The sequence below is a fragment of the Rhinoraja longicauda genome, chromosome 3 (genome assembly GCF_053455715.1).
Source record: "Rhinoraja longicauda isolate Sanriku21f chromosome 3, sRhiLon1.1, whole genome shotgun sequence".
In the NCBI taxonomy this organism is placed as follows: Eukaryota; Metazoa; Chordata; class Chondrichthyes; order Rajiformes; family Arhynchobatidae; genus Rhinoraja; species Rhinoraja longicauda.
The window spans coordinates 29,735,500-29,759,254 of NC_135955.1; the positions used below are offsets into that span (position 1 = coordinate 29,735,500).

Genomic DNA, 23,755 nt, shown 5'->3' on the forward strand with positions numbered 1-23,755 from the left:
CTTTAAAATCAAGGGATATCCTTCCTATGCCAAGAGGCACATCAGCATTATTTGAGATCTATCCTAACCATTTACTAGTAATTCCCACCCTCTGCTCTAAGAAGATTCTTATTGTACCCTGAATACCCTGGCTAAATTCTAAAAATACCACAGGCATACTCTAATAATAACCTAACATCAGGAATACCCTAACTATAGTCTAGGAATAAACGACAACTTCCGTGACAATATCCTTACAAAGATCCTGCAATATTCCAATTGTGCCCTGCCAACACCTTTGGAATCTCATGGAAATATTCTACTGACACCAAAGTTATACCCTTGTAATGCTACCTATATCTTGCCACCAGTCTATTTGCCTGAGATGCTGTACCTCATTGTATCTGTATCTCACTGTGTGTGTGCATGTGACAATAAACTTGACTTGACCTAATTTACTACAAATGTTTCCATCTTTTGTTGTCCTTTAGGGCAACCGATCCCACTGTTTATGGGATGATCATCCGGTGTACATGTTTCTATTTAATTGTTCCTCATCAACCAAATTCATTCAGAAGATGATTAACGATAACTGTCAGTGCAGGGACTTCCTAATGCAACCGGTCCTCTGTTGCATTACATTAAATGTGCGGCACATGGACTACCTGACCTTTCTATGGAAACATATGATAGAACTGAAATCTAACAATTTTACATTAACCCTAGGCTTCAAATCTACCATCAGCCATAACATTACATACCCCAAATCGCTGCCTTCAAGTCCACAAACACAAGAGCTGGATTTTGTGGTTGTGATCAGCAGTGAAGGGTTAACTCTCCCCATTCACCTCACTGACAAATGCTTCTCTCGGAGTGCTGGAGGTCTTTGAGTATCAAACTGTCATCATATATAACCTGGCCTGTCCTAGCGCCCACCACAGGGATCAGTTACAGATGAAATGCAAAGAAATTGGCTCTTCAACCAGAGATTGGAGAATCCTCACTGATGCCAGTACAGGTAGTTCTGCTACACCTTGTGTTTCCATAACTCTAATTGGATATAATGCAATTGATAAATTAAGGAACACCATTTGTATTACATGGGATGAATTGGTTACAACACAATTAGGATTGGTGGCTAGAGAACGTCATAAAAGTAACTTTGGAAATTGACAAGCATAAAAAAACACTGTCTTGGGAAAAACAGTTGAGGGAAAAGACATTTGATTCCATATATTCCCCCGCCACACATTTTTTATTCTACAAATGTCAAATAAATGAGAAAAGATATTTGCCCTCTCCTATGCAGGGCATTTTTTAAATGTAGTCGTTTAGAAAGCCGAGTCCGCAGCACCATGGATAGCACTCTCATGCCCAGAGACAGGAAGGGTGGGAAGTCCCACACCAGAGAGTTGAACACAAAGATCTAGACTGAGTCTCCAATGAAGTACTGAGTAAGTGCTGCACTGCCAGAGGTGATGCCATTCTGATGAAATAGCAGTCCAAGAACTCTCTGCCCCAACAGGTAAAGTTAACATTTCCATGGCATAACCACGAAGACGTGCAGTGGTAGAACACAAAGTGCTGAAGTAATCAATGGATCAGAAGCATCACTGGAGGACATGGATAGGTGACGTTTCGGGTTGGGACCCTTCTTCTGAAGAAAGGTCCCGACGTGAAATGTTGCCTCTCCATGTCCTCCAGAAATGCTGCCAGTTTGAAGAAGAGTCGCAACCCAAAACGTTACCCATTCCTTCTTTCCAGAGATGCTGCCTGTCCCTTTGAGTTACTCCAGCTGTTTTGTGTCTATCTTCGGTTTAAATCAACATCTGCAGTTCCTTCTTACACATTTCTGCTGCCAGACCCACTGAGTATACTCCAGCACGTTGTGGCCCTATGCAAGATTCCAGCATCTGCAGTTTCTTGTGCCTCCAGATGAGCAGTGGTGTTTTGGTCAGTAAATATCCTTCAGTGAACATCACTAAAACAATATCGGTCTTGTCATTGTTACACCCCTATTGCGGATCGAGCTGAGTGTGCATTGGTTGTCATGTTCCTACATTACTTCATTGGCTGTGAAACAAACTAGGATGTCCTCAGATCACGAGCACCATCGAAGTACAAGTCTTTCTTTCACTGATGCATAAAATCACGTTACACTTTAATTATTCATCAGGGCTTTAAGTGAGCCACCCGTTCTTACCTGTCCAGTGCTGTACTGGTGGGCATGCTCCTCGCAAATCCTCGAATTCCTGTTTTCTGGAAGTACGGAATGCAGGAGATATTTGCTGCAATCACAGCAATGGAGTCCGAGGGATTGACAAAGAACCCATTTCGCCCGAGGATCAAGTTGCGATCCTGTCATGAACAAAGTCATCTCGTTTAATATCTGTACCTTATCCCCAATTGAAATTTGACTAGTTTATCTTCTAATGATCTCCAGCAGTCATGTGGAATGTTTCAAAGTGAATGCAGGCTCTGTAATCTGTTCATTACTTTACCTGGATTCTGGGGAAAGAGCCAGAATGTAAAGGAGGAGGAAGAGGCTGTAATTTGAAGACGGGTTCTGAAGCCTTGTGCTGTAAATGCAAGAACTATAACCATTGATAGATCGTCTGAGAATTAGTCCTTCAATTGAAATGACTGGTATGGCTTTGAATTTAATGAAGTTGACCCTAAAGAGCAGAAACATTCACACACACTTACTTACTTATTGAATTCTTCAAGGAAATTTGTTTTGATTAGAACAGAGGCCATTCATTTCCTCAAATCCATTTGAGATTCAGCCTGATCAGCAGGATGGAGATACATTTTGTTATGACCATTCAAAGTTAGGACCCAGGAGGAAACCAAATTTATAATCCAGCAAGGTAACTCATATATTATGTTCATTATTTTGTATTTCTCCAAGAGGTTGCACCAAATATATTGTCCATCTGGAATTATTGCTTTGTATTATAAATGTATTAAATAATGCAACTCAAATGTTGACATTTGACATTGTATCTTCTTAATCGGTTTTTAGAAGATCAGAGCAATATATACCTAAAGACATGGAAAGTCCATGAATATCTTGCTGTGATGCACAGGGCTAATAATGATACCTCCTGGTCACATTAAGACAGCAATGGAGATTGGGTAGTACGCCATCAAAGCATATAAATGCTCAAATGACAGCCTTGAGACTGAAGAAATATCTCAAGCACCATTGATGAAACAATGAATTGTCATAAACAAGAGTTACAATGATAGACAATAGACAATAGGTGCAGGAGTAGGCCATTCAGCCCTTCAAGCCAGCACCACCATTCAATGTGATCATGGCTGATCATTCTCAATCAGTACCCCATACCCCCTGGCTCCGCTATCATTAAGAGCTCTATCTAGCTCTCTCTTGAATGCATTCATAGTATTGGCCTCTATTGCCTTCTGAGGCAGTGAATTTCACAGATTTACAACTCTCTGACTCAAAAAGTTTTTCCTCATCTCCGTTCTAAATGGCCTACCCCTTATTCTTAAACTGTGGCCCCTGGTTCTGGACTCCCCCAACATTGGGAACATGTTTCCTGCCTCTAACGTGTCCAACCCCTTAATAATCTTATATGTTTCGGTAAGATGCCCTCTCATCCTTCTAAATTCCAGTGTATACATGCCTAGCCGCTCCAGTCTTTCAACGTACCCCATCTCCATCAAAGGCTGCGCCAAATCCATACTCTCCTCCTTTCATAGCCTCCAGGAGAGAGGTGGCATATGTAAGGTTTGGGTCCGGGTGTTGTCCACCAAAATCTTCCAACGGAACGCAATTGACCGCTGAGTTTGCAGGAGCTCCGAGCTCATCACAGAGTATTCGCCTCACATAAGGACCCATGACTGCAAAAGAGCCAAAGATGACCATGAGGAATTGTCAGCGCACAGCAGCTTCATTCAGTAACACTTCAAAATGGACCAGGCGTCAGTCAGCTTGAGGTCCCCTTGGCCCTGTACTCCATTCAGTAAGGTGATGGCTGATCTTTTCTTCGGTCTCGATTCTACTTTCACACCGGATCCCCATAAACCCTCACTGTTTAAACAACTGTTAGTCTCAGCTTGTAGCACTGAGCTGAACTCTGGAGTAGAAATTCTAGAAACATACATTCTCCCGAATAGAAAAAAAGACACACAGTGCTGGAGTAACTCAGCGGGACAGGCAACATCTCTGGAGAACATGTATAGGTGATGTTCCAGTTTAATCATCCAGAATCTAGGTAAATTCTCTGAAGGAGCATCCAAGGTCTGAATGTCACCTATCCATGTTCTCCAGAGATGCTGCCTGACTCGCTGAGTTACTCCAGCACATTGTGTCTTTTTTAGTAAACCAGCATCTGCAGTTCCTTGTATCTCCTGAATAGAGTTTGGTTTACCCACTTAATCACCTGTCTTCCCACCTTTCTGTGAAAAATCACCCTGGAGCAATATCCATCCACGGATTGTGTGTGCAGCATCATGTAAAGCACCCCATCTCTTTCTACTCTTCAAATGTTTCGAAGAAACCAGAGCCATTAGCTCCCACAGATATTCTGCGAAAGATGGTTACATGTCTAAGCTGTGTTCTTATTGTTTCATTCTTTAGCCTTCATACTCTCCAGTACTCTCCACCATTCTCTCTGCTCCATTGATACTATTTCGGACCCGGTTCGATCCTGACTATGGGTGCTGTCTGCACGGAGTTTGTACATTCTCCCCGTGACCCCATGGGTTTTCTCTGAGTGCTCCGGTTTCCTCCCGCACTCCAAAGACGTACGGATTTGTAAGTGAATTGGCTTTGGTAAATAGTCCTTCGTGTGCAGGATAGTACTTGGAAAAGGGGATCGCTTGGCCTGTTTCTGCGCTGCATCTGTAAATTAAACTAAGCTAAACTAGAAGAGCCAGTAACAAAAGAAACATCAAGAACATCTGGGGTGATGGTTCAACTTGCCTCCATGCATGGCATCTATCCTTATTTTCAGCTGGTTGGGTCCAGTGAGCAGTGCTTTGATGGCACTGAAGTCAAAGATGCTCCTCAGCATGTTGAGGTAAACTTCCACCGTGTCCACAATTTCAACTGGAAAGGTAGAAGGAGACAATCAAAGTATTATTAAAATAAGTAGGAATGAAAGTCACTCCTTGAGTGCAGTTTGGTAAGTAGGCATTGACATTGTTAAGCTATTTTATGCAATAGCATTAATCTATTCTTCCTTCGGCTACCCGTTAAAATGATGCTCCCACCCCGATAAAACTCCTGCTTTGCCAATAAGTCGCCTGTAAAATAGCTGAGGTACATGCAAATGTTCATCTCATTCACCATCAGTGACTGAGGACTGAGGGTGATGCCAGAATTGCAAGCTCAAGCACTTGCACTGATTCTCCAGAATGAGAAGGGGATGAAGGAAAGGCTTTGAAAGGTTGATACATGAGAATTATTGTGGGCTTTTCTTCCCATTATGTCCAAGGCAGGCGAGGATGAGAGATGCAGTCTGCTGTCACATCTCAGCTCTTGTTCCACAACCCTTAGTTTATGACACAATAAGTCTGTATTTCATGCACTTTTTTTGCCAACACCAACCCCTCGGGTAGCCTGATTCCCAGCAGGCTCTTGAATAAATAAAAAGCCTCCATAATTTACCTCTAACTTTCCACCTCCTACTTTAAATCCATGTCCCTGGATTTAGGTAATAAGTCCTTTGTATCCCAACTCTCTCTCTTGTGATTTTCTGCACCTGACTTAAATCTTCTTTCAGCTTTCCCAATTCCAAAGAAAACAGCCCCTCCCCAACCTATCTTTCTTATTACAATTTGCCAGTCTTGACAACATCCTTGTAAATCTTTCTCTTTGTCCTCTCTCGTGCAGTTCACATCTTTGCTCGAATGTTATGACCAGAAGTCTTGGTCATAATTCATGGGAATCAACCTGGGAATACAGTGTTTGTAGGCAACATGGTCAAGAAACAAAGAAAAACGCACAGGCTTATAAAAGTAACTTGTTACATATCTTTCAATCTTTCAGTTGGGTGGACTGCATTTTCCGTGCTGTTTTACATGTTAAACATGTTCAAATTGTCATGGGTAATACCCATGTTTTTGGAAACTGGTAAAATATTGCATCAAAGGCAGCAATATTTCCTCTCGTTTCAATTGTCATCACTGACAGACAGAAGTTTGGTGGCAGAGAAGGATGGAGCACAGCGAGTCTTTAATCTATGAGACTCACCAGACAAGGCAGGCAGACAGATGAACAGGCAGGCAGGCAGATGTGCAGAGAGACAAACTGCATATTCAACTGTGCAACACTATTTTATTACTCTCCCTGAAGCATAAGGCAAGATGATTGCTCTGAAATGAATGAATTTGAAAACTTGGATGAGAATTTTAAATCAGAGGCATTACTTAACTAGGCAGCCAGTAACAATCAGTGAACACAAGACTAATGGAAGAATGGGACTTTGGACCAAAGTGGGACATGGATAGTAGATTGTCAAATCACCTCATGTTTACAGAGGGTAGAATGAGGGAGCTTAACCAGATGAAACAAAGACCAAATGCGGCCTTCAGCAGCAGTGAACTACTTAGGTGGACTTAGCCAATATTACCAAATGGGCCATCTTAGGGTGACATGGATCCATAAAACTAAGAATCAAATATGACACAAAGACAGTGAACAGTCTGGATCGGTTTTGAATGGTTGCCAGGGAGATGGATGGAATTAGTGACTGTGGAACAGAACTCATGCCAGGAACTGAAGATGATAGTTTAGGTTGTTTCACTATTTAGTCAAAGGACATCTTAATTCTTCAGCTCTTCCAATCATGTTTCTTGGCCAAGCAATCTGTCAGTTTAAAGACAGGACAGGTGTCAAAGGAGGTGGCGATGAGATAGAATGGAAGTTATTGGTATCAGTCAGGAAGTGTTTTCTGATAATGTTGCCAAAGTGCAGTGTGTAGTTGAGAACCAGGAGAAAACCATAGATGATCCTAGTGAGATACAAAGGGTATTTGTGTAGGTGCTAGTTGATTGGCCATTATTAGGATTATTTTGCTCCCGCTGGACAATTTAGTGAGGTACATATGGTATCATCTACTGTACACCAGTCAAGAAGTATTGAAGGAAAATGATACAACCAACTGGGCGCAGAAGAGATATTTCAATCCCATAGGATGTTTGTATTGATTTTGATTGGGAATATAAACAGATTGAAGAAGTGTTGCTTACCCATTCCCTCCACGGAAGCTGCCTGACCCACTGAGTTACTCCAGCACTTTGTGTTTTGCTCAAGATTCCAGCACCTGCTGTTGCTTGTGTCTCCATAAACAGAGATCATTGGAAACATTCAGCAGGCCAGGCAGCATCTGTGGAAAGAGAAGTCGTTAACATTTCACGTTGAAGATCCTTTTCACTTTCTGATGAAGGATTTTCAAATTGAAAAGTTAACTCGGTTTCTGTTTCCTTGGATGCTGCCTGACCTCCTGTGTATTTCCAGAGTTTTTCGTACACATTTCCAGCACCTTGCTATGCTTTGATGTTCATTCCTGGTGATTTTGATAAGAGTTACCTTGACAATGTGGACAGAAACCTGATTGGTGGAATTCAAACAAGGGTTTTGAGAAAGTATGGAAATAATCATGGAAGCACACAAGGGAAAGGAATGGAAGTGACAGGGGCAAAGGACCATGTGAGGGGAAGTTGAGAATGTTGAACAAAAAGGACAGAACACTGGTGTTGAGTAGAAAAATGGGAATTGATAACCAGAGTCCATCAGGAAAGAACAGAGCGTTCAAACAGAATGCCTCCAATAACAGCCAGAGCAATGACAAATGGTCGAGCCAAAGGCAAAATTAAAGGCTTTTTATTAGAATGCATGTAGTATTCAAAACAAGATGAATGAATTAATGGCATGAACAGAGATAAATGATATGATCACATGGCCTCTACATCGATAAAGCTGTAAAGTGACCAAGATTGGGAGTAAATTAATCCAGGCACATTGGCCTTCATCAGTCAGAGTATTGAGTATTGAAGTTGAGAGGTCATGTTAGAGTTGTACCAAACATTGGTGAGGCCACATTTATGTTATTGTGTTCAGTTTTGGTCAATATGTTATAGGAAAGATGTCAAGCTGGAAAGGGTGCGGAGAAGATTTACGGGGATGTTGCCAGGAGTCGAGGGCCTGAGCTATAGGGAGAGGTTGAGCAGGATGGGACTCTATTCCGTGGAGCCCAGGAGGATGAGGGGTGATCTTATAGAGGTGTACAAATTCATGAGAGGAATAGATCCAGTAAATGCACAGTCTTTGACCCAGAGTAGAGGTATTAAGAACCAGAGGACATAGGTTCACGGCGAGGGGGGGAATATTTAATAGGAACCTGGGGAGTAACTTTTTTTACACGAAGGGCAGTGGGTATATGGAACGAACTGTCAGAGGAGGTAGTTAGGAAGGCACTATCATAACATTTAAGAGACATTTGGACAGGTGCATAGATAGAATAGATTTAGGGCACCAAGCGCGGGCAGGTGGGACTGCTGTAGATGGGGCATGTTGATCGGCATGGGCAAGTTGGGTTGAAGGGCCTGTTTCCATGCTGTTTATGACTATGACTAAAAGATGGCAAAGAGTCTGAGTAGATTTGGGTTCACTTGTGGAATATTGTGTCTGATCTATTGCGATAGCGAAGGTTAAACAAAGATTCACCAGACTGATTCTGGGATGGTGGGTTTAGCAGACAATATACTGTCTGATCTTAGAAGAATGAAAGTTAATCCTATTGAAAAATGCAGGGTTTGACAAGATAGATGTAAAGTTGATGCTTTCCTTGGCTGTGCTGCCTAGACCCAGGAACTACTATCTCTCGATCAAGACATGGTAAGTCAGAGAAGAGATGTATCATTGTATCCTGAGGGTGGTACACACTATCCTCAGTCGTTGGGCTCTAGAGAGTATGGGTAAAGTGTGTACATTTACATCAATCTTTTCTTTCTTCAATATTTCACCCTGTCACATTCCAACCTTTCCTCCCATCTTCCCCTGTTTCGTCATTTGTTTTAAATGCTGTAGACAATAGACAATAGACAATAGACAATAGGTGCAGGAGGAGGCCATTCGGCCCTTTGAGCCAGCACCGCCATTCAATGTGATCACGGCTGATCATTCTCAATCAGTACCCCGTTCCTGCCTTCTCCCCATACCCCCTGACTCCGCTATCCTTAAGAGCTCTATCTAGCTCTCTCTTGAAAGCATTCAGAGAATTGGCCTCCACTGCCCTCTGAGGCAGAGAATTCCACAGATTCACAACTCTCTGACTGAAAAGGTTTTTCCTCATCTCAGTTCTAAATGGCCTACCCCTTATTCTTAAACTGTGGCCCCTGGTTCTGGACTCCCCCAACATTGGGAACATGTTTCCTGCCTCTAACGTGTCCAACCCCTTAATAATTTTATATGTTTCGATAAGATCCCCTCTCATCCTTCTAAATTCCAGTACATACAAGCCTAGTCGCTCCAGTCTTTCAACATATGACAGTCCCGCCATTCCGGGAATTAACCTAGTAAACCTACGCTGCACGCCCTCAATAGCAAGAATATCCTTCCTCAAATTTGGAGACCAAAACTGCACATAGTACTCCAGGTGCAGTCTCACTAGGGCCCTGTACAACTGCAGAAGGACCTCTTTGCTCCTATTCTCAACTCCTCTTTTTATGAAGCCAACATTCCATTGGCTTTCTTCACTGCCTGCTGTACCTGCATGCTTCCTTTCAGTGACTGATGCACCAGGACACCGAGATCTCGTTGTACGTCCCCTTTTCCTAACTTGACACCATTCAGATATAGTAATCTGCCTTCCTGGATCACACTTATCCACATTAAACTGCATCTGCCATGCATCCGCCCACTCACACAACCTGTCCAAGTCACCCTGCAACCTCATATCATCTTCCTCTCAGCTCACACTACCACCCAGCTTTGTATCATCTGCAAATTTGCTAATGGTACTTTTAATCCCTTCATCCAAGTCATTAATGTATATTGTAAATAGCTGCGGTCCCAGCACCGAGCCTTGCGGTACCCCACTAGTCACTGCCTGCCATTCTGAAAGGGACCGATTTATCCCCACTCTTTGCTTTCTGTCTGTCAACCAATTTTCTATCCATGTTAGTACCCTACCTCCAATACCATGTGCTCTAATTTTGCCCACTAATCTCCTATGTGGGACCTTGTCAAAAATGTTGTTACCTCAAGACATTTTTCAGCTGCAATGAGGAGCTGCAGAGCTGAAAGGTTAACTTCATTTCTCTTGTCATAGGTTCTACCTGACCTTTTGAATGTTTTCAGCATATCATGTTTATATTAATGGATGCCGATGCCAATGCCATGACCTGGAGCACTTTTCCATTCAGTCAGCATCAAGCATTCCAGGTTAGGCCACAGTGCAGCCAAATGCAACTTGGCATTAATCCTTCCTTCAAAGAGTTTTCAGCCTCCTGTGTCTTTGTAACATTTTCCACACCAGCCATCTGAATAAAATTACTGCTTTGTTATCAAATATTCGGCAACTTTATGCCTCGAAAATACTCCCTATGGTAGATTAGGTTTAAACTTGTTAAATTATTTTCATGGGGCCATCAGACCAGAGAAGCCAGCATCAAATTGGTCTCCACGGTCCAATGATGGACGAACAATGTTGAAAACTTGTGAGAGTCAAATTACCACTTGTTTCCACTTGTTACACCGATGTATTTTGAGCAGAAACAGCAGAATCGCACAAATACTTAGGGTACTTTTAAACATGAAATCCAAACCCACTCAGACTTTCCTGCATGTTCTCTGGTTGTTGAGGATGTTGATTAGCCCTGATTGCTCTGATCACCCCTTCCCCCATCCACAACATTGGTTCCACCCCTGGTCAATGTTAAGTAACTCTACTGATTGCACAGGTTTGGGAATGCTCTGCAAAGTACACTCAGTTCCTCACAAGAACATGGACACAAGTCAATGCACCTTAAATATTATTCCATTTAAAAGAACTATTAATTTACAAGGAAACTAACTTGTGTACATTGGTTAAAATGTTAAACGATTCAATATTTTTTATGGTCGATTTCAGTGCTCTTTAAATGAGTCATTCATTGATTGCCCTGATTAAAATTCTTGTCTTTGGTGATCAGCACATTTTCAGCTTCCTTGATTAGATTAGCCTAGGTTACTGATGAGAAGTAGATCTTGAAATACTTTTTAATGGAAAGAAGAGATTATGTGACAAAAATGTTATTTGACTTATGTAACTTTTTACATCGGTGATTAAGGTGGTGAATATTGGAAGTGTAACTGTACCACTGCCAATTCTATGCTTATCTAACCAATTCCCTTTGTTCTCACCCTTGCCACAGTGCAGCAAGTAGTGTTGCTGCCTCAGCATTTCTCCTGATGACTACTTGGATTTCTCCTGGATGGGGTCCTAGCTTCCTCCCAAAGTCATGGTGGCTGGTATAAAATGTTACTGTAAACTGTAAACATTTTGTCCACAAAATGGAGAATGCTTTCAACCAATTGTAGATGCAGTATTCTTGCCTGAGATGCTGTTGGTGTTTGGAATGACTGGGTGAAACGCATGCTTTGGTAACAGCTGAATCCAATACCTAGGCAGCCTCTGTCACATCATGCCAAGTGGTTAACTATTCTTAATAGCGACTGGGTTTTTATTTTTGGCAAGTTTTCTGGTGTCCCTTTGGCTAGTGGCATCCTCTAAGCAGCTGTCCAGCACTTGAATAAGCTTGAAGGTTGCTAACGGCCTCCCCGCAGAAGTGTTGACAGATCAGATCCCCCTATGGAACTTTCTTCATAAACTTTCAGTAGCTATCTGGGAACTTGAGAAGTCTGTAGAATGAAAGTACCTTTAAAATATCATAGAGCCCGCTCATGTTTCTTGGACTGGACCCAACCCACTGGACGCCGATCACGGTTCAGAGTAGCTGCTTCGTCTCTGCCTCAAAAGATCATGGGTTCAAGTTCCACTCCTGAGAGTTGGACACACTTGTGCATTACTGAGGGATACCTTTGGATAAAACGTTCAACCAAAGTTCTGCTTGCCCTCTTGGGTGTACATAAATATCCTACAGTACTATTTTGAAGTAATGTATGTGAAAAAATATTTGACACCCAACCACACAGAGAGATGTTGAGACAGGTGGCTGAAGGTCTAGTCAAACAGAACAGGTTATAAGTTGTTTCTTAAAGAGGAGCAGGCAGCAGAGAGATTAAGAGAGTGAATTCCAGAGCTTGTGGCCAGAGGAATGGATGTGGTGGGCTCAGCCCAGTCCATCGTTGTCACTGCCCTCCCCCCTCCATCAAAGGCATTTACATGAGGCGCTGCCTCAAGAAGGTGGCATCCATCATCAAAGATCCCCACAATCTGGGCCATGCCCTCCCCTCACTGCTACCATCAGGCAGGAGGCACAGAGCCTGAACACACCAACAGGTTCCAGACAACTAATTTTCACAATTGTCAGGTTCTTGAATCATCTGGCAAAACCCTAATCCTAGCTTGGTCCACTTGAAAAATAAGAACATGTAAGTCAGGCTGCTGTTCATCGACTACAACAGCATCTTCCTCTCTAACCCTATCATCAAACTCAAGGAACCAGGTCCATCGTTACACAATTGGATCCTTGACTTCCTCATCAGCAGACCTCAATCAAGCAACAACTCTTCCTCCTCAATGACCATCAGCACAGGAACAACTTAAGGCTGTGTGCTCAGATCTCTGCTCTACACCTCTATACCCATGACTGTGTAGCCAGACGCAGGTCCAACGCCGTCTTTAAATTAAATAATATCACCATTGTCGGACGAATAACGGGTAAGGATGAGTCAAAGTATAGGAGGGAGATTGAAAATCTAATTGATTGGCACCAGAACAGCAATCATGCTCTCAAATTTAGCAAGACCAAGGAGCTGATTGTTGACTTCAGGAAGGGAAAGCCAAGGATCCGTGAACCTGTCTTCATCAATAGCACACCAGTGAAAAGAGTCAACAGTTTCACATTTATGTTTATGTTTAAAGATATAGCACGGAAACAGGCCCTTCGGCCCACTGGGTTCGTGCCGACCAGCGATCCCCGCATATTAACACTATCCTGCACACACTAGGGACAATTTTATCTTTACATTTACCAAGCCAATTTACCTACATCCCTGTACTTGGAGTGTGGGAGGAAACCGAAGATCTAGCAGAAAACCCATGCTGTCACGGGGAGAATGCTGCACCACCGTGCCGCCCTGTGGGCATGCTGGGCATTTCTGGGCATGCATACCTTTGAAATATCTGTCCTGGGCCCAGCACAGCGATGCAATCACAAAATGAAGCCCATCAATGCATCTACTTCTCGGAAGATCAAGGAAGTTTAGCATGTCACCAAATCATCTATGGAACTTGAACAGTGTGTGATAGAGAGCGTTCCAACTGGTTGCATCAATGCCTAGTCTGGTAACTTAAATGCCCAAGAACAAAGCAGGCTGTGGAAGGCGATGGATATTGCCCAGTCCATCACAGACATTGACCCCACCATCGAAGGGATCAACGGGAAGCACTGCCTCAAAAAGACAGCAAATATCATCAAAGACCCATGACATTGCCCTGATCGTGCTCCTATCTCGCTGCTACCATCGGGAAGAAAGTACAGGAGCCTGAGTAACGTGATCTCCAAGCTCAAGAGCACCTTCTTCCCATCAACTGTCAGGCTCTTGAAACTGCTGCACAACCCTAACCACAACTCTGCCTCAGCTAAGATCCATTATAGACTTTGTTTTAGGTTGCACAATGTACTTGAGTTTGCACTCTTTTATTGTACTATTGATTATCTGATATTTATTGGTTGCGTTGTTGAGTTAATGTGCCTGTCAAGGAACAGCAAGTAAGAATTTCATTATTCTGTTCCTGGTGCACATGACATTTATACATTCTTGAGAATTGACTCTTGCCCAGCCTGACCAGCCTGGCATGCCTTCCTGCTCTACATTTCGCAACATTGACATCCCTTTGCCTATGTTCTTACTTTCTAACTGCTCCACTCACTCATTCACCAGCTGATCATGTGTACAGCTTGTTCCCATGGTCACCCTCCTTTATCCTATCTGAGATAACCCCCTCCCCACTCTACCTGCAGCTTAACAAGCTTCTTCTGTCTCCTTTACAGTTTTGATGAAAGGTCTCAGACCTGAAACATTGATTCTGTTTCTCTTCCCACAGATGCTGCCTGACCTGTTGAGTAAGTTCAGCTATTTTTGTACCACCTTGATCTGGTCTGTCCTTTCATGAATCCAGTCCCAAAGTGTTTAACTCTTAATCATCCATTGAATTAGCCCAGCAGGCACTTCAGGGGCAACCAGGCTGGGAGATGAATGCTGGCCTTACCACCAACGCCCAAGTTTCATCAATGAATTAAAAATAATGCCTCATTGAGATCAGACATGTGGCAACTTTCAGTATGTGAGGCATGAGATGAAGAAATGAGCCTCTCTCCACCCCAGTACAAGGCTGGTATCCCAGTAATTGCCTATTACAACACAGGCTAATCCAGATGAATGCATTTTGCTTCATTCCCCATCTCTTACATACAGATTTCAATCGTCAGCTCCAGCCAGCAACTTTGATGAAGACCTGCTGGTGATGGGCATGTCACCAGTCATTTCAGTACAGCTGCCTCAACTTACAGTCACTCAGCACTGGCTTGAGAAAGCGCTTGCCAAGAGGGAGCCTGTGGTATGCAGCATTTCAACTCCTGAGAGGCAGCTACAAGCGTTGCCAGTGTGACAGCTGAAGCTCAGCATTGCTGCACTTACTCTGCACACTCTTGCCTTGCAAAACCTGGGTGCTTTCTAAAAGGACCTTGATTGTCACAAGATGAGGACTGTTCTCTGAGCAGCCTCGCAACTCAATAAAGTTATGATTGCTCTGTATCTTCAGTCCATCTACTCACCTTGGGTTCCATAATCTTTAATGATCTTTGCTTAAGAAAAGTCTGACGAAGGGTCTCGACCCGAAACGTCACCTATTCCCTATTCCTTCTCTCCAGAGATGCTGCCTATCCCGCTGAGTTACTCCAGCATTTTGTGTCTATCTTAAGAAAAGTCTATCACTCATGGTTTTGAAATTTTCCATCGACTCCCAACCTCCGAAGCTTTTTCGGAGGGAGTGAGCCCTGGGTTTCCACTTCCCCTTGTCTGAGGAATTGCTTCCTGATAATACTTTTGAAAGGCTTGGCTCCAGATTTTTCTATCCCTTTGTTCTGCCCCCTCCCCTTCAGGGAGCCTATTTGTCTCCATCAACACTGATCAATTAGGAAGAATACGGCTGTAGTTTACGTAGCCTGTTCTTATATTCAACCCTGAGCCCAATATGGTTAGTGATCATTAGAGAAGGTAAGTGATGGAACAAACAAAACTCTGGATAGTTACACCTGACTTGCAGCAATACACTGCCTCCCCATTACTCCACCACCCCTACAACACTCCTGCTGTCAACTCCAGTCCAGTGTCAGGCCAAGTGCCTGCTTCGAAAATTAATATTGGTTTATTAAATCTTTGTTTTGCATGCTACCCAGCCAGATCATACCATACGAGTGCTATCATGCCATACATGAATTCAACAGGTCATGCAAAAGAGAAAGAAAAAGAGTGAAGTGCACAATGTTACAGCTAAAGAGAAAATCCTTTGCTGTAGTTGATCCATGAATGAAACTGAGGGCTCAAGCCTCATGATCATGTGGATAGCAGGGACATGGGAGAGATGCATTGGCGGAGGTGGGGAGGGGAGTGTGGCAATGACTCGTCTCAGCTGGAAGTCAGAATCTGTCTTTTTGTGTTGAATGGTCGTGGTTACATATCAAAGAAAAATGTTGGATTTCTATCACATCTTTCAGCGCTTCTGGATATTCCAAAGTGTTCTGCAATCAATGAAGTGTAATCTTCATTGAAATGTAAGAAAATGGCAGTGAATATAAAACTGGTATCTCAAAAATTACCAGTCAGATACAGAGTGATGGATTCTTTTCCACCTCTTACGTACAGATATCAGCTAACTTCTCATTTGAGTTATGGTGCGTCCACCTGTGTAGGAACTTGGAACCAAACATAGGATTTGGTGCGCAAGACCCAAGAGTGTGAGATGAGCTCACCATGTTTTGCGTCAAAAAAGAATGTGTGGCCAATGCAGTTATGGCTGACACCGAAAGGTCCTCCCAGAATCCTTTGGGAAACTACCCTCATGCTCGAGATATTAGATTCTTCTTAAAGCTTGCATCCCCAATCAGTTCAAACACAATCCTTGGTATCAAAAACGTAGGCAATCTGGTTTCTTTATTCTGTACTTGCTACAAAGCATATCATTAGTCCCCATCAAGAACGACTGTGCTGGATTGCGGTACCTTTATTTTGAAAGTGTATGTTAAGAATATTTGCTGAGAAATAACCAAGTTGATAATTTCCTTGGAGCCAAACCAACTTAAATACCCTTTGAACTAAGGCAATATACATAAGGTGAGCTTCCTCGTGAAAGGCCTGGATAGAGTGGATGTGGAGAGGATGTTTCCACTAATGGGAGAGTCTAGGACCAGAGACCATAGCCTCCGAATAAAAGGATGTACCTTTAGGAAGGAGATGAGGAGGAATTATTTTAGTCAGAGGGTGGTGAATCTGTGGAATTCATTGCCACAGACGGTTGTGGATGCCAAATCATTGGGTATTTTTAAGGTGCAGATTGACAGTTCCTTAATTATTACGGGTGTCAAGGATTATGGGGAGAAGGCAGGAGAATGGGGTTGAGAGGGAAAGATAAATCAAGCATGATTGAATGGCGGAGTAGGCTTGATGGGTCAAATGGCCTAATTCTACTCCTACAACTTATGAACTTAACTTGCAAAAGGCAATAATTTGGAAATATTCAGAATGTGAGCAGACAATCTCACCATGTACCTCGGAATGGTTTAAACTTGTTCTCCAGATCAAACTCTTGCCTGCCCAGCCGAGAGAGGTCCACTCTTAAATCAGGACACGTGGCAAACTCTTCTATCGTTTTACTGATCTGGTAGATCTTTTCAGTCACCAACTCGGGAGCAGGACCTGGAAAAACAATGTAAAAATTGCAAAACATTTTTTTAAAAACAAACAAACCCTTTAGTTATTTCTACAATTACTTTGTAAAAGAAGAACTAAAAATCAACCTCAATCATGTAATAAATATTCCTGTGTCCAAAGTGACATAATCTTGGCTGCTTACTTTCAACCTGGAATTCTATGTTGTGAAAGACCCAATAACATTTTTCGCCTTTAAATCAGCTTTCTTGACGCTCCTCCGCACTCCTCCATTTCTCATCTCCCAGGTTTCATGGTCAACATGTAGAGATGCAATATATACATGCACAGATGGGAAGATGCTGTTGAAAATGGAGACTGACATAGAAAGGTGGAGCACGGGGACGGGGTCTTTGGCCCACAATGTCTGTGACATACATCTTACTCCAAACACACCCTGAATTGTCCACATTACATTCCAATCCTATCCAACTGCATCACTGCATCTCTCCCTATCTCTACAATTTTCTCCACCCTTCAAATAGTAGAGGGCAGCACGGTGACATAGCTAGTTGAGCTGCTGCCTCGTAGCTCCAAGGACACGAGTTCAATCCTGACCTTTGGTGCTGTCTGTATGCAATTAGCACTGTGACTGTGTGGGATTCTTCCCAGTGCTCCAGTGTCCTTCCACATCCCAAAGGGGTGCGGCTGGATGGGTTAATTAGTCAACGTGTGGGTGAGCAATAAAATTGGTGGAGAGTTCATGGGAATATGCGGAGAATATAATGGGTTAGTGTAAGAATGGGTGTTTGAAGGCTGGCACAGACCCATTAAAGACCCGGTGGGCTGAAGAGCTTATTTTCATGAGGTATCTCTCCCAATGACTGTCTTTGGCCAGAAACATGAACTTTGTACCTCTTTCTGCAGACGTTGCCTGACGCGCTAAGTATTTCCAGCAATTTTTATTTTTATTTCACTATTCTTTGATTTTTAATATCTCAGTTGTTGCACTTGCAACACATTTTGGCACAGATATATCTAACAGGTGTTCCTTCATGGAACTGAACCACTTTTACAGCAGGAGTACATTATGCTCAGCTGTTGCTTGGAATCTAACTCAGTCTCTGTCCTTACATGGCTTATCGTATCAGCTTCATGGACTTTTGATGTCAACTTTTGTGTATAGTGTATGGTCAGTAAAAATAACATTCTTCGGGGAACCCCACATGGTCACAGGGAGAACGTGCATACTCCACACGGACAGCATCTGAGGTCAGGATTGAACCCTAGTCTCTGGCGTGTGAGGCACCTGCTCTACCAGCTAATGCCAATGTATCTGTCCTTCTGTCACCATGTCACAGGAGCTTTTCTAATTCACTCACATAATTTAAACTAACAAACGTACCCTATCTATGACAGAACTTACATTGTGCAAGGCAGCATTTCTTACACTAACCTTCAGTATAGAGACAGACATTTTGATATTCCAACATTCTATACAAAAACTATGCATCCACAATAGACAAAACAGTTGGCCACAATTCTTAAAGTGGTGCCAACCAGTATTAGATGTTGCAGTTTAGCAACATAATTGGAAGGCTAGTCTTGGTCATCCATCACTCTCATGCTACATGTTTTAGTCTAGACTAGACTAGACTAAGAAGTGCAGCGTGAGAGTGATGGATGACCGAGACGAGGAATGAGTTAGAACAAGTGAACACTGCTGCTGTATTGTAATCTCTAGCTACTCTACTGTAAATCCTTACTTCTTCAGCTGAAATTTCCTTCATGCCTATAAGATTAGCACACCATGAAAATTGTTGGAATTACAGAAGGATTTGCCATACATGTACATATCTTAACATTGCTATCAATAATAATTCTGGAAAATAAACGAAAGGTAACAGTTTGAAATCCAGTTCACATCTGAGAGTGTGTTGACAGGAACTTTGCCGTGGCCTGGCAAATCCATTATTCAGCATTTGTTTCTTCCTTTAAGTAGAGGAAATCCTGTATCTGCCTGTGTAAGAGGACAGGATGATGCTCATTCCAAAGCAGCGAAGCTGTGCTTGAAGGCGAAAGATAAGTCAAGTTTAAGACTTTAAACTTTAGAACTAACTTCCCTGAGGCAATGTGGGACCATGAAATTACCCCACAGGGATTTACCTATTTATTGATTCATATGTGTTTTGTAGTCATCTTTGGAGCCTCTCTGCCACAGAAGGCAGTGGAGGCCCATCCACCGGATGTTTTCAAGACAGTTAGATTTAGCTCTTAGGGCTAAAGGAATCAAGGGATATGGGGGAAAAAAAGCAGGAACGGGGTCCTGATTTTAAATGATCAGCCATGATCATATTGAATGGGTGCTGGCTTGAAGGGCCGAATGGCCTACTCCTGCACCTATTTTTTGTCTATGTTTCTATGTTTCTTTCTCTCTTTAGAAGTCATGTTTTCTCATTGAGGACAAACTTTAGGACACTATTTTTTAAGCCAGATATAAAGAAATTCTTAGACACAAGGAATTACAAATGCTGGTTGAAAAAAAAAGAAATGTACAAAGGTTGGTTTATACAGTGCTGGAGTAACAAGTCTTTCTAGTTTTGCCACACTTTTGGATCACTGCACCACTCCACCCCTCCTCTACCACTCAGCAGTATGACCACCTATCTGTCACGCAAACCTAGAACTCATGCAAATACTTCTATGTGAAGACTGAAGCTGCTGGCTTTGAGCCTGGTCACAAACTGCTTGCCTGCATCACCGATACCATTCACCACCCAGTCCCTAACTCGGGCAAACCCTTCCCTTATTTAAGCTTTGCAATCCCTGCGCCGATGTTCCAATTTTCTTATCATCATGATTCCCCACTGATTTGCATCCTCATAAAATAATTCATCAACACCTCTGCCTGCTCCAAGACTTTGGCCTCTCATCTTCCACCCTTCAACATCCCTCTTGCATTCCCTGAGGTGCACCCTGACCAGGTTTGATGCTGTCTTCATGTTGAAACTCCCATCCTTATCCTCAACCTTGTGGTCCTGCCCTTTGCTATTTCTCTAATCTTCCAACCATTCTAACCAAGACTGACAACCATCCAAGGTCTCACTGCTCCTCCAACTTTGGCCTTAAACTTCCTTTATCCCACCATTGGTGACCATGCCAGTCAATCACTATTATTGCATCCATTTCATAAAACATGCCAATATTGATTGAAAGATACAGCACAGAAACAAGTCCTTCAGCCCACCAAGCCCACACTGGCCATCGATCAGCCGCTCACACTAGTTCTATGATATTCCATTTGCCCATTCACTCTCTACACACAAGGGGGAATTTACAGAGGCCAGTTAACCTACAAACCCGCATGTCTTTGGGATGTGGGAGGAAAACGAAGCACCCGGAGGAAATCCGCGCAGTCACAGCGTGAATGTGCAAATTCCTCACGGACAGCACCTGAGAGGAGGATCAAACCTGTGTCTCTGGATCCGTGAAGCAGCAGCTGTGCCAGCTGTTGACTAGGTTTGGGTCTCCTCTCTGAGGACTGTATTCGTTAGCCCGGCGACAGTTTTGTACCATTATACCCCCCTGTGGATATCAGGATAGGAACGTTTATATTCATTTTTAATAATAAGTTACACTTTTAGAAGATATCTTGAATAGTGAATAGTTTAGTTTATCATCACGTGTACGGAGGTACAGTGAAAAGCTATTGTTGCAAGCTAACCAGTCAGTGGAAAGACAATACATTTTGCCTGTTCCTTTTCCAGTCCATACCTGCAGCTATCTGACAGCGCCTTCTCATGAGTCAGTGATCGGAACATGAGACTCACCTCCATTAGCCACATTAAACTTCACACCAAAGTCCCCGCCAGGTCCTCCAGGATTGTGACTAGCAGTGAGAATGATTCCTCCAATGGCCTTTACCTTTCTGATAATGCAGGAGACAGCGGGCGTGGATAGGATCCCGTGCTGACCGATCACCAATCGCCCGATCTAAACAACAGAAAAATTCCGCTTAGAACAGTTCTGGAGGCTTTACCATGTAAGGAGGAACTGCAGGTGCTGGTTTACACCGAAGACAGACACAAAATGCTGGAGTAACTCAGCAGGACAGGCAGCATCTCTGGAGAGAAGGAATGGGTGCCGTTTCGGGTTGAGACCCTTCTTCAGACTGAGCATCTGGGGAGAGGGTTACAGAGGTAAGGAAGTGTAAGGGATCAAAAGAGATGCAGATCAAGGACCATTGTTAGCTAGGGGAAGGTTACAACAAAGCAGACAGAGATACAATGTAATCAGAGGGACAGTCAGACTACTCGGAGAACTAGGAAGGGGGATGGATGGAGAGAGAGGAAAAGCAAGGGTTACTTGAAGTTAGAGAAGTCAATTATCATACCGCTGGGGTGTTAGCTGCCCAAGCAAAATATGAGGTGCTGTTCCTCCAATTTGTGCAGGGCCTCACTCTGAGTTTACCCTCAACCTCCTGTTTTGCAGGGTGAAGCTAACAAATGCCAGGTTGGAACATATTAAGAAGATTGTGTTACGTAACAGGTCTATGACTGGTGTTAAACTCCACACATTGTCAAGCAACCTTTTCTATGGATTTGCAAGTCCAAGTGATATACAAGCACTTCAAGCTGCAGGGGCCCAATTTGTAGTTGCATTGATGTTGGGATAACAGATCACGGTATGCCACAGGATGGGGCCTGTCTAAGCCTTCAACAGCTGAGGCAACGAAGGAAGGGAGAATGCAGAGCCATTGCAGATCGTACTACAGCCACACCCATGTTCTGCAGCCATGTGATTCTGCTTGAACTGGAGGCCTCACAAGCACAGCTTTCCATTGATGTGCAGTGGTCCATGGGGGTGCAACCAGGCCACAGGCTGCTGCTGCTGGCAAAGGCCTTTGAACCGTTTCTTAAATGCCTCTGATAATCAAAGCAACTAAAACCTGTTCAAAGTATTTCAATAATTACAGAATCTGTTCTCTAAAATCCCTTTGCTAACGCAAAATTAATCAAAAACATTAAGCAAAATAAAGAAAAAACTGCACACTCAGCTGGTGTAATTCCATCAGTCATGGTCAGTAACCCCTGTGGGTGAAATGAGTGGGCAGCAATGCGAAGTACATTCAGCCCTCAGCTCAGTAGGTTTACTTCACCATTGGATTCAGTGCCTGGACCAGCAGAAAACAAGGAGATCACAGGCCCTGCTACCTGAACCTCCATTCTTCTCCTGACTACCGCATCATGATGAGTTGGTGTGAAAACTATGGAAATCAGACTCTGCTCCTCAGTTTGAGACTTGGTTAAGAGAATTAATGGGCATATTACACGCAGAGAGGTTGAGATATGAATTGTCTGGCAACCCTCAGAAGTTCTTCAACATATGGAACCCAGAGCTGCAGCATATTGAGGACAAGTAAAACTATCCCCTCAATGCCACATGCTTTTGTACCTTCTTTGAATCCAGCAGTGAAAATACTGAAATATTTGACTTGTGAAAATTACTTTGACTCATGTTTTTGTGCTTTTGTCTTTTTTGTCACATTGTAGTTATGTTTTTTTAAATTATTTATTTTTATTTATTTATTTGTTTTTGTTTCTTTGTTTTCATGATTATATAGGGAAGGGGAGGGATGGGGTTTACTGTTGTTGTTATATGCACTGTAATTAATTAATTTTTTTATTTTTATTTTTTTTTAATGTTTTTTAAACCAGGAAACATTTTACAGCAAACTGCAATGGGCCACTGCTTCTTCATTGAACCAACGACTGAACATCAGTAACTTCTGCTCCTTTTTTTTAGGTGCGCAACCTTTTATCAAAATATCCTTGGAGGTTCAACCATAACTTTCTTTCTCTCCATTTTTACTGCCTTACCCATTAAATTATCCCAGGATATTGTCTTTTTATTTCCCAATTCCCTTGTCATACAATACAAATTACTAGCCAGGTCTTAGCTTGATAGAATTTGAATTAGCAAGGTGGTCTTCTACACATCAAAGTCAGTTTTCCCAGATCTGTTCGATGAGAGCAGGCGTGAAGTAATCCACAAGGACAGAGCTTTTCTGGGCCTCCTCCACTGATAGAGTGAGGCCCAATGCAAATTGGAGGAACAGCACCTCATATTTCGCTTGAGCTGCTTACAACCCAAGGGTATGAATATTGATGTCTGAAGAAGGGCGTTGACCCGAAAAGTCACCCATTCCTTCTCTCCAGAGATGCTGCCTGTCCCGCTGAGTTACTCCAGCTTTTTGTGTCTATCTTTGATTTCTCTAACTTCAAGTAAGCCCTGGCGTCAAGGAAAGAGCGTTCACGTCGCGGCCCCGTTTCCACCAATCTTTCCACCACCACGCACAAGAAGCACAAGAAGAACAAGACACCATTGTGTGCAGATGCCGAGAAGTGTGTTCAGCTCTGGCTGAACAATTTCTAATCTTGTGATATGGACTCGATAAGACAAAGTAACCCCTGCTTTCCCTCTCTCCCCGTCCCACCCCCACCCTAATTCTCCGACCAGTTTCATGGGCCTGATTAATTTTACTGATTGTATGCCTCCTTGTCACCTACCCCTCAGCTAACAATGAACCATTCTACATTTCCTTATTATCGTCTGCTTTGATCTGTCATTTTCATACGTTACCCTTTCATATTTCAGAGAGGTAGACTCCCTCTCCCCTGACTCTCAGTCTGAAGAAAGGTCTTG

General features: G+C 43.0%; 1 protein-coding gene across 1 annotated transcript in view; it reads right to left on the reverse strand.

The window, feature by feature from the left end:
* The window catches only part of pgm5 (phosphoglucomutase 5), a 117,871-nt gene that overhangs the window by 58,917 nt on the left and 35,199 nt on the right, over positions 1-23,755 (reverse strand). The window contains exons 2-6 of the mRNA XM_078396898.1: positions 20,881-21,043; positions 16,952-17,098; positions 4,934-5,059; positions 3,659-3,849; positions 2,183-2,337 (exon numbers count right to left, since the gene is read on the reverse strand). Of these exons, the coding sequence (XP_078253024.1) occupies positions 2,183-2,337; positions 3,659-3,849; positions 4,934-5,059; positions 16,952-17,098; positions 20,881-21,043 (782 nt within the window). The remainder of the gene's footprint in view (positions 1-2,182; positions 2,338-3,658; positions 3,850-4,933; positions 5,060-16,951; positions 17,099-20,880; positions 21,044-23,755) is intronic.